Genomic DNA, 12,399 nt, shown 5'->3' on the forward strand with positions numbered 1-12,399 from the left:
AAAATATAAAGAATTTATTATATATCCACTGCATATATTTGTATTTCGTGTATAACTAAGACAATTTTGAATATCAAAACAAGACAAGACACATTATGTGGTTAAATCAATTTTAGCCCGCCACCAAAGATCCGAAAAGCGTTCGCTTTTGTTAGTCAATTTCGGGGTGGGTGGTGTTAAGTTCCAGTAGATTAATCATAATTAAGGTCAACATCCAAGTCGGATGGGAGGGAATGCCTCCTGCTTAGAACTTCGAGGACTTGGCCAGGTTGAGTTCTTCGGTCAACATGCGACCGAAATCAGCATGCACCAATGTGAAGTTCTTGACGGCTCGCTCCTGCAGAAACTGGCTGGCGTTGCTCAAATGACCGGCAATGTTCTGCACCAGTCGCTTCTTGGCGCATTTGTCCAGCGTGTGCACCCAGAAATCGGTGACTTGGCCGAAGTTGTCCTCCGTATCGCCGCTGCTGTAGCGGTAGACATCTCCAGTGACTGGACAGCAAGAGGACAAAGCCCTGGCTCTGGGGCACTCCTGCGGACCGTTGAAGGAGTTCGGGAAATAGTTGGGGGCACCATCCTGGTTGTCCGTAACATTCATGGGTCCATCCCGCTGGAAGTTCTCTATCTTCACCTTGTAGGGGCAGTTCACCGGAATCTGCAGGTAATTCGCACCCAGGCGATGACGATGAGTGTCCGAGTACGAGAACAGACGACCCTGGAGCATCTTATCGGGAGAGGGCTCAATGCCGGGCACCAAGTGAGCCGGGCTGAAGGCAATCTGCTCCACCTACGAGTTAAAAGATATACCCAAAAATTAGTACATAGGTAAATGAAAAATATGAAATAATAAACATTACTTAATGCCTCATTGGTTTTGCCATAAGCAAAAAGAAACACCTAATAAATTAAAATTTTAATATAAGAAAGGTAACATGTTCCAGCTTGAATTCAAAGAAATATCTAAGTGGTAAAACAAAATAATTATACGATAACCCGAAAGCTCAGCGTGTTGTTGTTGAACAGTCTTATTTGGATTACAACATGACTTGAGTTGATTTAAGGCTGCAGAAAAATCCCTTAACTAATTATAACTCCAATATTTTCACTCAATAAATTCACAAAATGTAAAATAATTTTGTTCTTTTTGTACTAACTGTAACTAAATAACTACTTCAGTTAACAAACCTCAGCAAAGTAGTTCTTGGGATTGCGATCCAGCACCATCTTGCCCACGGGAATCAGAGGATACTCCTTCTGAGACCAGACCTTGGTCACGTCGAAGGGGTTGTACTTGAACTTCTTGGCCTCCTCGAAGGTCATGACCTGGATGTACATCGTCCAGCTGGGGAACTTGCAGGTCTTGATCCTGTTGTACAGGTCGCGAATGCTGTAATCCGGATCGGTGCTGGCCAACTGGTCGGCGGTCTTCACGTCCAGGTTCTTGATGCCCTGGTCCGTCTTGAAATGGAACTTGGCGTAGATAGGCTCACCCTTGGCATTGATCAGCTTGAAGGTGTGGGAGCCATAGCCGTTCATGTGGCAATAGCCGTCGGGGGTGCCGCGATCGCTGAACAAGATGCAGACTTGGTGAGCCGACTCCGGGCGCAGGGTGAGGAAGTCCCAGAACATGTCCGGATCCTTAAGGTGTGTTGTAGGGTTGCGCTTCTGCGTGTGAATAAAGCTGGGGAACAGGATCGGGTCGCGAATGAAGAAGATCGGTGTGTTGTTGCCAACCAAATCCCAGACGCCATCCTCGGTGTAGAACTTGATGGCAAATCCTCGGGGATCGCGGGCCGTATCAGCTGATCCGCTCTCACCACCCACGGTGGAGAACCGCACAGCCAGGGGAGTGCGCTTCTTCACCTTGTCGAAAATCTTGGCGGCACAATACTGGGTGATATCGTGGGTCACCTCAAAGTAACCGAACGCACCAGCTCCCTTGGCGTGCACCACACGCTCCGGAATGCGCTCCCTGTCGAAGTGGGACATCTCATCCAGGAAGTTCACGTCCTGCAGCAGGACGGGACCGCGGGGACCCACCGTCTGGGTGGCATCCTTGATTCCAATGGGTGCTCCAGCACCAGTGGTAATAGCTCCCGGTGAAACCTGCAAAAATATAAGAAAATAGGTTTATTAAGGTTATTTGTATTGCTAACTTAAATCAAAATTTTGCATATGTCACAAATTAGTAACCATGCCTCTAAAGTGCAGCTCTGTAACGTTTTCTTATATAATACCAGTTCAAAGTATCGTCTAATCTTATCGGCGCTTTAGCGATAATTCTTTTTCGGCTGCGGACTTTAGTTTTTTATTTATAATCTTTGGAGTCGCGAAAAACATAAACATAAAGATTGCAGAGCTTATCTCTTCAGGGGGGGGCACTTTGAGAAGCATTTTTGCATTTGTTAATAAAAGGGAGAGCACAGGTGTTTTTAGTGCTTAAAAGGAGCCATGGTTCCATACTACAATACATTAAATTCAAAAACAATAACTCAATAAGGTAAATTCATTTAATTGCCACACCAAGATCAATAAAATATTAGGTATATTCCATTAGGCTAATAAAACTGTATTGTTCAAGCTGAAATTTCAATTAGCCCACTAACTGCCAGTCATTTATCACTCGATATAATCTGATTATCCCAAAGTGTCTCCATCCTCATCTTCCTGGCTTTCAATTAATTTCCCAGGAGTAATCGGACACCGCTCCTTAATCACCTTATCGTTTATTTCGCATGCAAGCCAACAAGTCATTATAAAATTAACTCAGCCAACAATTTGCAAAACTGTCACCGGTTAATGCGCACTGTTTAGCTAATGTATTTGAAACCTGACAACGCCATGCGAAATTCTAATTTGAAAGCATTTCTAGAACAGTGCATACAGAATTTTTATATATGTAGGTTGTTTATCAAAGTGAAGCCTCTGGTGACGTGTCAAACATATAAATTAAGCTGCTGTTTATATTTCACCACAAAGTCGTTTAGATATTACTCAGGTGCGATTACGATTTGGGGTAATAGTAACGAAGTCTTTAATTGTTTTTGGAATTAGTTGGCTCTTAACTTTATCAAATCTTAGTTCTTAGAAGTCGAATGAGTAAAAGGGGGCAGCTTTACTCAGTATAGTATTAAATTATCTACAGTCGTGGAGTTGAAAAATTAATAAAATGTCTATATTATCATTTTGATGCTTATATTAAAGTCACCTGATTGTGAGCTTCCCTTATACATTTTTAATTTTAGGCGACTTCTATATACATTCCGAAAGCTTTCTGCTCTTGTTGGTTCCTTTTTTGCTCGTTTCAATCAGAACGGTTTGCACTTTGAGACAAGAATATGGGGCCACTTCAGGGGGCAGATACGAAAAGTGAAGCAAACCGGGAATGGCAAACCAACAAGTCAATCTGGTTCCTATCAAAGCCTCCTTGCCTTTGTGGTTGTATATCTCAAAGCGAAGAGCACACTGATAAGAGAACCTCGCCCGATCTAGAAAATAAATGCAAAATACACAGTCCACAGGAAAGTTTTTAATTGCAACTTGTCGGAGATGCCAATGACACAAAGAAGGCAGACAGCACCTTAATGAGGTAGCATTATGAGATCAGTGCATCTGATAAAGGGTGGTACAGATGACATTGTCTTCTAGATATCATTTATCAAAAAACAGTCATTTAAGGGGGGTAAGGAACAGAGAATAGGAAAGCTGTACTAAAAGTGTATAATTCTCTATATTTTGAAGAATTTACATTTTTTCGGATTTTGAAAGTTCGAATTTTAAGTACGCAAAAGTTTAATTACTGTTAAATATTAATATTAATATGATATACAAATGAAAAATAAATACAAACAGAAATGGATAAACAGGAAAAGATTTAGTAAACTTAAAAAGGTATTTAATATACTTATTATTTAATTGGAATGGATTTCCTATTATTTTCCTATACCTCGCCAAATGTATGACCTTCCGCAATGCTTTAAGTTGCAATGTTCCTTGGAATATTTTCCCTGCAATCGGAATTTCTTGGATAATAATTAAAATTGATTGCAAGATTCTCAAAGAACAAAGAACCTAGTTGCCATGATTATTCACCGAAACAAAGGCAAACATTTAATTGCCTGACAGAATGCAGTTTTCACAGTTTCGTCATAGAAGGTCAAAATCGACTAAAACAACACGAACCAACCAACTGTGGAGCTCTCTTTTCTGGGTCATTTCGAAACATATTCTCACATACAAGTCGGTACTGACCGGGCGTTTCAGCTCAGTTGCATAACCAAATCGGAGAAAGAAAATTTGCGTTGACTAATGGCTGGCGATCGCATTTTCCTAGGCGGTCTAGCCTTTTCGAACTGAACCCAAAACGGGTTTAGGCCGGGTTCGTTGTCACTTGATCGTCGAAGCCCAATGCAACCAGTTTATGCAACATTGAGCCGGTCGCCGCAAAGTCCATTGACTCCCAGCGAATTTTCCAACCTCAAGTCGGCGCAATCAACTATTCGCGGTCCTCGAAAAGTTCATATAATATATATATAACAAATATTGGTAATTGTTTGTTTTATTCGATAATAAAGTAATTGGCTTCATGACTCAATGCACAAAATGCACTTAATATCAGGGATGCGAGATATATGTACTAGTTTTCGAAAGGTAAATTGTACCCTGAATGACGTATCTTTCAATAGTTCCTAAATGAATGGCACGGTTAATATTATTAATTTACCTTAGTATAAAAACGTACCATATATATTACTTCTTGGAAATCTAAAACTATCGGAAATACAGAATGAATGGTATTTTTGTTACCTTCCCAAGTTCGCGCCCAAAAATGTTTACACATCTAATAAATCTAATCTATTTGGGCCAACTACTTAGCTGTTTTTATGCTTATCAGTTGACAAACAGCTATGTATGCTGAATATTTTTTTTCATTTATCGATTTATGAGGGGAAAACCATTGGGAAATTTGCTGAGTAATAAATGCTGTAATTAAAAGTAATTTCTATAAGTGGAGGGCGTTAAAAAAGGGTGTGTTTACTATTGATTTGTTCACGATTGCCCTATATTTTTCATTCCATGTAATCCATGATATATTTTTGAAATTATTGCACCTGAATGTAGAAAGTTCCATAATAATAAATGTGACAAATCAATATAACTCGGCATAAATTTATAAGACAGCATAAACACATTTTAATTCCACAAAATTTTTAAGAATATAAAGTAACACTTTTAAAAATGTAAAAAAATTGATTATGAACTTTTATGTTAATAATTACTTTTGATTTTCACGATTTTTTGCACAATATAAATTAACAAGTTTAAAAATGTACAAAAATAGGTTTCATACATTTTTGAGTATAACAGAATACTTAGTTTCAGAGTGTGAAAAATACAAACATGAACAATATTTGTTTAAAAATTTAAGAAGGCACGATTTTTCAATTGTAATTGCCCATTTAGTCTGTGTGTTCAACCAAAAGCGAAAGCAAATAAGTGATTGATTTTTTCATAATTGCCCTAAATTTATGATTTCGTATCATTTGTTAATACATTTTTGAAATAGTTACACCTGAAGAAAGTTCCATAATAACAAATATGCCAAAGCAATATAATTCGACAAAATTGTATAAGACAATATACATATAAACATTTTCATTCTACAAAATTTGCAGAATATAAAGTAACACGTTTAAAAATGTACAAAAATAGGTTTTAAATATTTTTGTTAATGTTTACTATTGTTTTTATGTAGAAAGTTCCACAATAACAAATAAGCCGAAATATAATTCTACAAGATACTCAGAATATTAAGTAACAAGTTTTAAAATGTTCTCAAATGGGTTTCAAACATTTTTGCTTATAATAAAATACTAAATTTCAGAGTGTGCCAAGTACAAAGCGAACAATATTTGTTTAAAAATTTGAGAAGGCACGATTTTTCAATTGAAATAACCCATTTAACCTGTGCTTTTAACCAAAAGCGAAAGCGAATAATTAACACGAAAGTGCAAACGAGCAATTTTGAATGAGTAAAATCGAATGCACAGTGCATTTGCCAAATGAAAATGGAAGTGCTAAGTGAAAACGAAGGCGGAAAATGAAAATAAACTGAAAGGCAAAGGTTAGCCAAGGTTAGAAAATAGGGAAACTAAACTAAACTTTGGATTGTGAAAAAGAAAACCCAAGAAATAAAGAACTGCCTAAACCAAACTTTGGATTAGGTGCAGAAAATACAAATCCAATTGGAAGTATTGCCACACTGATAAGGTTTATCAGTTGGGTCCGATAAGATTTGTGTAAATAAATAGAAGAGAGAGTAGGCGAGAAAAAGCGACCGCCTTGAACTTTGAACTGTGGCGAAACAGCTTTCAAATTTACGGGCCTTTGTTGCATTTCGCAATTTTAATTGTACTGAAAAGTACAGGCCCATAGCAATCGTTGCTTAATTTGCCTTGTTTTTTGTTTATTTTACTTTGAACAATGTTTCTCCCTTCTCTTTCCTTCTTTTTTTATTTTCCTGCCGGCACGCACACACGCCCGCCCGCTCTCGCACACCAACACACTCACCGTTTGCGAGTTTTTGTAGTCGATTAACTGATTGGATGCCGCATCGCGTTCAGCCATTGTGCCTGGAATTTTTGATATCTTTGCTCGATAGGATAACCAGAATTTTGAAATGCTCGAACTGAACAAACGTTGATTTTGATTTGCTGTGACCTGCGCCGAGAATTCTGTCAAATAAAGCAGCTGCAGCGCAGTTCCATTTGTTTTTATAGCCAGCCCCAACTTGTTGTTGATGCGCTGGGGGAAAAATGTGGCGTTAGTGAATTTTGTATTTTGGAACTAAAGGCTCCAGATTAGAGCGAGCTGGATCCGCGGTGAACTTAACACAAACAAAACGTAAGTGTCAGCAAACGTAAGCCACCGTAAGTGTCAAGTAAAAAAGGGAGATAGCCTCAGCGTAAGTGTCAGTAAATAGGGAGATGCAAAATTCTGCGCTCTGCTCTCCGAAAGAGAGACACAGCCGAGAGTGGGGGAAAATGTGGCGTTGGTCGATTTTATAATTTGGTATATTTTAACAAGTTAAAATGGTATTTTTTATCATACAGGGTGGTACAAATCTGCACTCCTTTTCAATGTTGCCAACATTTGCTGAGAAAAAAAGCTGTTTTCGGCGGGGCAAGGTTGGTAAAAAAGTTTTTTTTTGCCAAATAAAGCTTAAAAAAAAGCCCAAACAAATTTTGCTATTATAGAAAATACAAATATATGTATTTTTCGAAAAAAAAAACTGAAAAAAAGCGCTTCAGTTTTTTCCTTTAGCTTTCTATTAAAATGAGTACAAAATAATGTTTTTTTTAGTATTAAGGATTATATATTATAATATATTTAATATGTCATCTTCAACATCAACCGTATCATTCTTTTTATCCTTGTCATAGGCCTCTATTGTGCCTATAAGCTTCATAAATTCTAAGGGGTCTTGTAGTCTACGCAACATATTTGGTTCCTTCGCAACCTGTAATCAGACTAATCATATACACAATATTGAGTTAAGAATGGTAACATCTATTCTATTTCTCATTTTTGATTTTACAATGTTTACTTGGCTAACCGCACGTTCTACTTCAGCGTGGCATGGCAAGGACAACATCTGAATACGAAGATAATTCAGAAAATCGTTCGATGCCCCCAGAGTCATTAAAAAGTTTTACTCTCGCTCAAAACTTTATTGTATCGTGCTCTCCCATTTTAATAGATGTATATTGACGCTGTATTTATTCTTCAACAGGAAACTCTTCCTAACAACAATGTAATGTTGTAACAATGTTGGATTTTTTTGGACATAAAATAAAGATGACACACTCGAAGACGATTAGGATTATGTCTGTGACATAATATCGATATTAAAAAAGGTGATTTAAAATTAAAAAGAGCCAGAGTTCCCGCTTCCCGCTGTTCTAGTCAAGTAAAAAAAAGCTGATTTGGCAACACTGCTCCTTTTCGAGCTAAAAGGTATCGATACATCAGCCAAGTTCAATTACCATTCTTTTTTGAACTTGGCAGTTGTTTTTCGAAACATTTCCTAGCACTGAACATCTGAAAACTATTGCCAAAAATTCTTTCGAATACAAACAGTCATTGAAATGTAACCATGTTTTATGTTATTTATTTATACATATTTATTAAAGTCTTCACAAAAAGGACAAAGAACAATTATTCTATAATTTCAATAAGGTCGATTCAATCTTACATACATGCATTACATAAACCTATAAACTAAGAAATGACTTATCCGCCCGTCGTGCCCTGCAAGTAAATGTCCATTGCCTCCTTGTTGAGGTGCCGAGTGGGTCGTCTTCGTGGGATTGGCTGGATGTGGGGAAGCCTCGTGCCATTGACGGCGTTCAGGCTAAGATTCGAATTGGGCGCGTAGTCGTCCTCGGATGCGTCGTGGGTGGCCAGGTCAGAACGTGGCCTTTGCGGAGGTGGCGCCATATCATCGTTCTTTTCCGAGCGTTGTCTCTTCTTGGCCGCCGCAGCACTGGTAGTGGGCATGTCGTCGGATGACTGGCTGGAGATATGATGGATTCCACCAGGCCAAACAGCACTTGTACGGGCAGAGGTCTCCATGACAGAACTTAGATTGGAGGGCAACATAGCCTTCCCCAGCGGCTCCGGCATTATGGAGCTGGGATCTGATGAGGAATCAGCCTGCTGACTGCTTACATCCGAAACAGTTTCCGCCATCTTCTGGAGCTTATGTTTTTTGGCATTGCTGACCTTCCGCATATAGAGTTTAAAGAGGGTGCTGTAGCAGTTCTTGCAAATAAGGGATTCGCTGTTGATGTCATTATTCAGGAGCCTGGCGAAGTTACGCAGCGTCTCATTGCTGATGGTTCGAAACGGGGACCTCAGCCGATGGCTGCCAAGTGCGCAGATCCTCGTCTCTGGCTGTGGTTTCTCGGCGTCGGGCGCCATCTGCAATGGATTACGACTGTATTTAACTTTCCTGCTCCTAAATCATCCATTTACCTTGCTATTTTTGTTTTCAAACGCGGAAAAAACTTAAAACAAAAAAGAAAACAAGAAATCTTCCCGCCACTGCAGTTACTATTACAATTAGTAGTACCGCGGCTTGTTTGGTAAAATATACCAAGCACACTGTACAGAAAATATACCAACGTTTTTTTTACTTCTTTTTTATTATTTTATATACTATAGGAGTTTTTAGGGGTAATTCCATTTTGAAAAACATAATTTTTAAGACAATTACTTGAGAAATGTTTTAAGCGGCACTTGGAAAAATTTTCGTTGGTAATATATTTTTAAAAACATAACTTTTAAGACACAACAACTCCAACGACATTACCCACTTCTTAAAAAAAGAACTACAAGATAAACAAACTAACATTCTTAGTTCAACATCTTACTGGTATCAACAAATTGCTAAATTATCAAACTCTCCCTTGAGGAGGAGGCAACAAATAATAATAAACAGACTCAGACTAGGACACACAAACTTAACCAATGCCCACTACCTGGACACGGCTAAAAACAATTTGTGCCCATTGTGTAACAATTAATTGTGCGTTAACGCACGCATAAATGTCCAACAAATAATATGTTCTGGCCCCACCCTCTCCTCACAACGCTCTCAATTTTTCCACAACCTTGATCCCATCCTATCTATGGCTAACCCCAGAATCGACAACTTCAACATCATCTCAAACTTCCTGATCAAATCAAAAATTATCAATAAAATATAATTTAATTTAAATAAAAATAAAATCAAAAGTTTATTAAAAGAACAAAATAAAAAATTAATAAATTTATTTTAAAAAAAGCATAAAAATAAAACATTGAAAATATCTAACCATGTAGAAAATAAGCTAGATTAATAGACCAAAGAAAACAAAATGAAATTATACTAAACCAGAAGAGCGAAGGCCTATAGCCTGCTATAGCTCATGCCCATTCTTAAGCCTAGTACTCACATCGACGAAAACCGCGAGCTAACCATAGGAGTGAGCGAGAGGCAAACAGGCGGCTAAAGGTTTTCGTCGGGTCTGTTTTTCAGCGTGGTACTCAGATGAGCTAAGGAAATACCAGAAAAAATACCAGATTTCGGGAGTGAATTTTCGATGAACGCCGTTAGCCGCGGCCCAAAGAATAAGAAATTTAATCTTTGGCGGTGTTCGTGCAGAAGCGGTGGGGAATTAAAAAATTTTAAATGGAACAAAAACCCCAAAAACGGTTAAAGGAGGTCAGTGCAGATGAAAAAGGACGCCTAATCCAAGCTGTTGCCCATTATTGTGGGATTTGACCGACAGGAAGCAATACCACAACAGGGGCAAGTCCGCAGAATAGTTGAAGTGCTGGAGGAGATCCACTAGAGAATCCCAGTGGGAAGGAACATGCCGAGTGGGACTTCGCTCTCTACATGGACATCCTGCCGGGCGTGTCCTGGCAAAGAAAGTAAGATCTAGCCAAAATAATTTGGTTGCGTTTTACTAATAGAAGTATCTTTTCAGCAAAACCACCAGTAACATGATCTCCGAAGACCTCTCCATTAGGACTCCGCACACCATAACCACCAGCTACTTGGCAGTTTAAGCGGAGCTGGAGGACGCGCTGCCTTCTACAGGGAGGAGCAAAATAGGGCGCCCGCTGGGCGACTTCCTGCAGCATCAGCGGATCAACCCTGTTCCCAATCCGGCTCCCATTTCCTCAAGGTCCAATATGCCTATTGGGACTCGGAGCTGGACTGCGGTGGAGCGGGAAAGATGTCGAAGCATCCGTGGGACGAAAAGGATGCTTTAAACAACTAATTTACATAAATAAAAACATTCGTTGAACATTCCATCTATTTTTAATTTAACTTCTTTGTGTACCAGCAGACTCCTCCTTTTTAAGTTTCTCCAATTGGTTTGTTTTCCGTATGGCAACAAACCCAGCTGCTTGTCAGTAAGACCATGCTACATGCATTGCGGGTGAACTTTGAAAACTTCGGTCACACTACAAAGAATAAGATTTTTCGACTAGTGAAACTCTTAGCCGATCTGAGTACTAGGCTTTAGCATTTAATTTATAATTACTTGTTAGCATTATATAAATAAATAAACTTTTAAGACAATTACTTGAGGAATGTTTTAAGTGATATTTGTACCATTTTCAGTATAATTTTAATAACATACATTTTAAGACAATATAAACATTAATAAGAAATGTAAAATCTTGATTTTTCATAATATTTTGTACAATACACATACAAATGACAAAAGTGTCGGTTGTTACTTGACGTTTATATAAATTTGTGTATATTAATTCTGATTTATATTACAAATTTTTTCAAACAGTTTTATATTAATTTTATACCAAGTTAGGTAAACGAGTATAAAATATACTGGAAGTATAATAAATATACCAACAAGTATGAAAAATACCAATGCCTGCAGAAACAGCTGTTGCCTTACAGCACTGCCCGTGCTGTTAAGCGCAAAATGTTAGACCAATTAAACCCAGGTTATTTTTTGTCATGTTCATTTCGTCTCCGTCTGATTTTCGTTTTAAAAATATATATAAACATATACACATGTTTATAAATATAATGTAGTGCAACACATATATGTATAATATAGCTAAATACCAAGTGCAATCCCCCGAAAGATAACTTCAAATGGCAATCTAATTTACGTAAAGAAAAGAGACAAAAAAGAAACGGCGCGTGTGAAATTTTTTCAAGCAAGGAGAGAAGTTGGAGCAACAAAAAAAGAAGAGAGAAAAAATACAACAACAACACACAAAGTAGGCCAACAACACTAGCAAGAAAAAAGCAAGCAAGCGGCAGCAGCAACAACAACGGCGGGCGAAAGAAGCAAAAACCTTGTAATTGTGTCAATAAATGTTTTAAATTATATTTCCTTTGGGAAAGGCCAGTGTCTGTGTGTGATTGGCCGTGTGTGTGTGTGTGCGAGACAAGTGAAATTTTCTTTGTTTCCCTGCGGGGGAGGAAAAAAAAGAGTCAAGAAATGAAGTTGCCTTGAAACAACAAAAAACGCTGCCCCAAAAAAATTATATATGTACATGCGGCTGTGTGAGTGTCTGACTCGATGTCTGCTTGTGTTTGTACGCCTTTGTGTGTGTGTGTGGCAATGAACGTTGAGCAACAACAATAATTTTATTTATTTGGAATTTTTGCTGCGCTGTTTCTGTTTGCTTGCTTTTATCTTTATAAATACCCAGCAAAAAAGTAAATGAGTTATGAAATAAAAGTCTCAAGTGGTTGTTTAGCAATGAAAATGTTTAGCCGAAAAACGAAAAGCAACAAAAACAGCGGCTTTAAGGCTGCTGGACAGGTTTCCCACGGCTAAAAAAAAATGTAAAATACAACAAAAA

General features: G+C 38.2%; 2 protein-coding genes and 1 long non-coding RNA gene across 4 annotated transcripts; 1 reads left to right on the forward strand and 2 right to left on the reverse strand.

Annotated features, from left to right (window-relative positions):
* Nucleotides 1-13: 13 nt before the first annotated feature.
* LOC119553581 (catalase) lies at nucleotides 14-6,757 on the reverse strand. Its single transcript, XM_037864030.1, has 3 exons — nucleotides 6,571-6,757; nucleotides 1,186-2,106; nucleotides 14-787 (listed from the first exon to the last, which is right to left on the reverse strand). Exons 1-3 carry the CDS (start codon nucleotides 6,625-6,627, stop codon nucleotides 245-247), a joined length of 1,521 nt encoding a protein of 506 aa, XP_037719958.1. The 5' UTR covers nucleotides 6,628-6,757; the 3' UTR covers nucleotides 14-244.
* A 1,420-nt stretch (nucleotides 6,758-8,177) lies between these two features.
* On the reverse strand, nucleotides 8,178-9,135 carry LOC119553624. Its single transcript, XM_037864094.1, has 2 exons — nucleotides 9,037-9,135; nucleotides 8,178-8,982 (listed from the first exon to the last, which is right to left on the reverse strand). Exon 2 carries the CDS (start codon nucleotides 8,980-8,982, stop codon nucleotides 8,293-8,295), a length of 690 nt encoding a protein of 229 aa, XP_037720022.1. The 5' UTR covers nucleotides 9,037-9,135; the 3' UTR covers nucleotides 8,178-8,292.
* Nucleotides 9,136-11,527: 2,392 nt separating this feature from the next.
* On the forward strand, nucleotides 11,528-12,393 carry LOC119552641. Of its 2 annotated transcripts, none has more exons than XR_005219724.1 (2): nucleotides 11,528-11,808; nucleotides 12,277-12,393. It is a non-coding gene; the product is annotated as an uncharacterized LOC119552641 (long non-coding RNA). The 2 variants fall into 2 exon arrangements; XR_005219725.1 differs by having other exon boundaries at nucleotides 12,295-12,393.
* The last annotated feature ends 6 nt before the right edge of the window (nucleotides 12,394-12,399 follow it).

This window comes from Drosophila subpulchrella, chromosome 3L, assembly GCF_014743375.2.
Source record: "Drosophila subpulchrella strain 33 F10 #4 breed RU33 chromosome 3L, RU_Dsub_v1.1 Primary Assembly, whole genome shotgun sequence".
Classification (NCBI taxonomy): domain Eukaryota; kingdom Metazoa; phylum Arthropoda; class Insecta; order Diptera; family Drosophilidae; genus Drosophila; species Drosophila subpulchrella.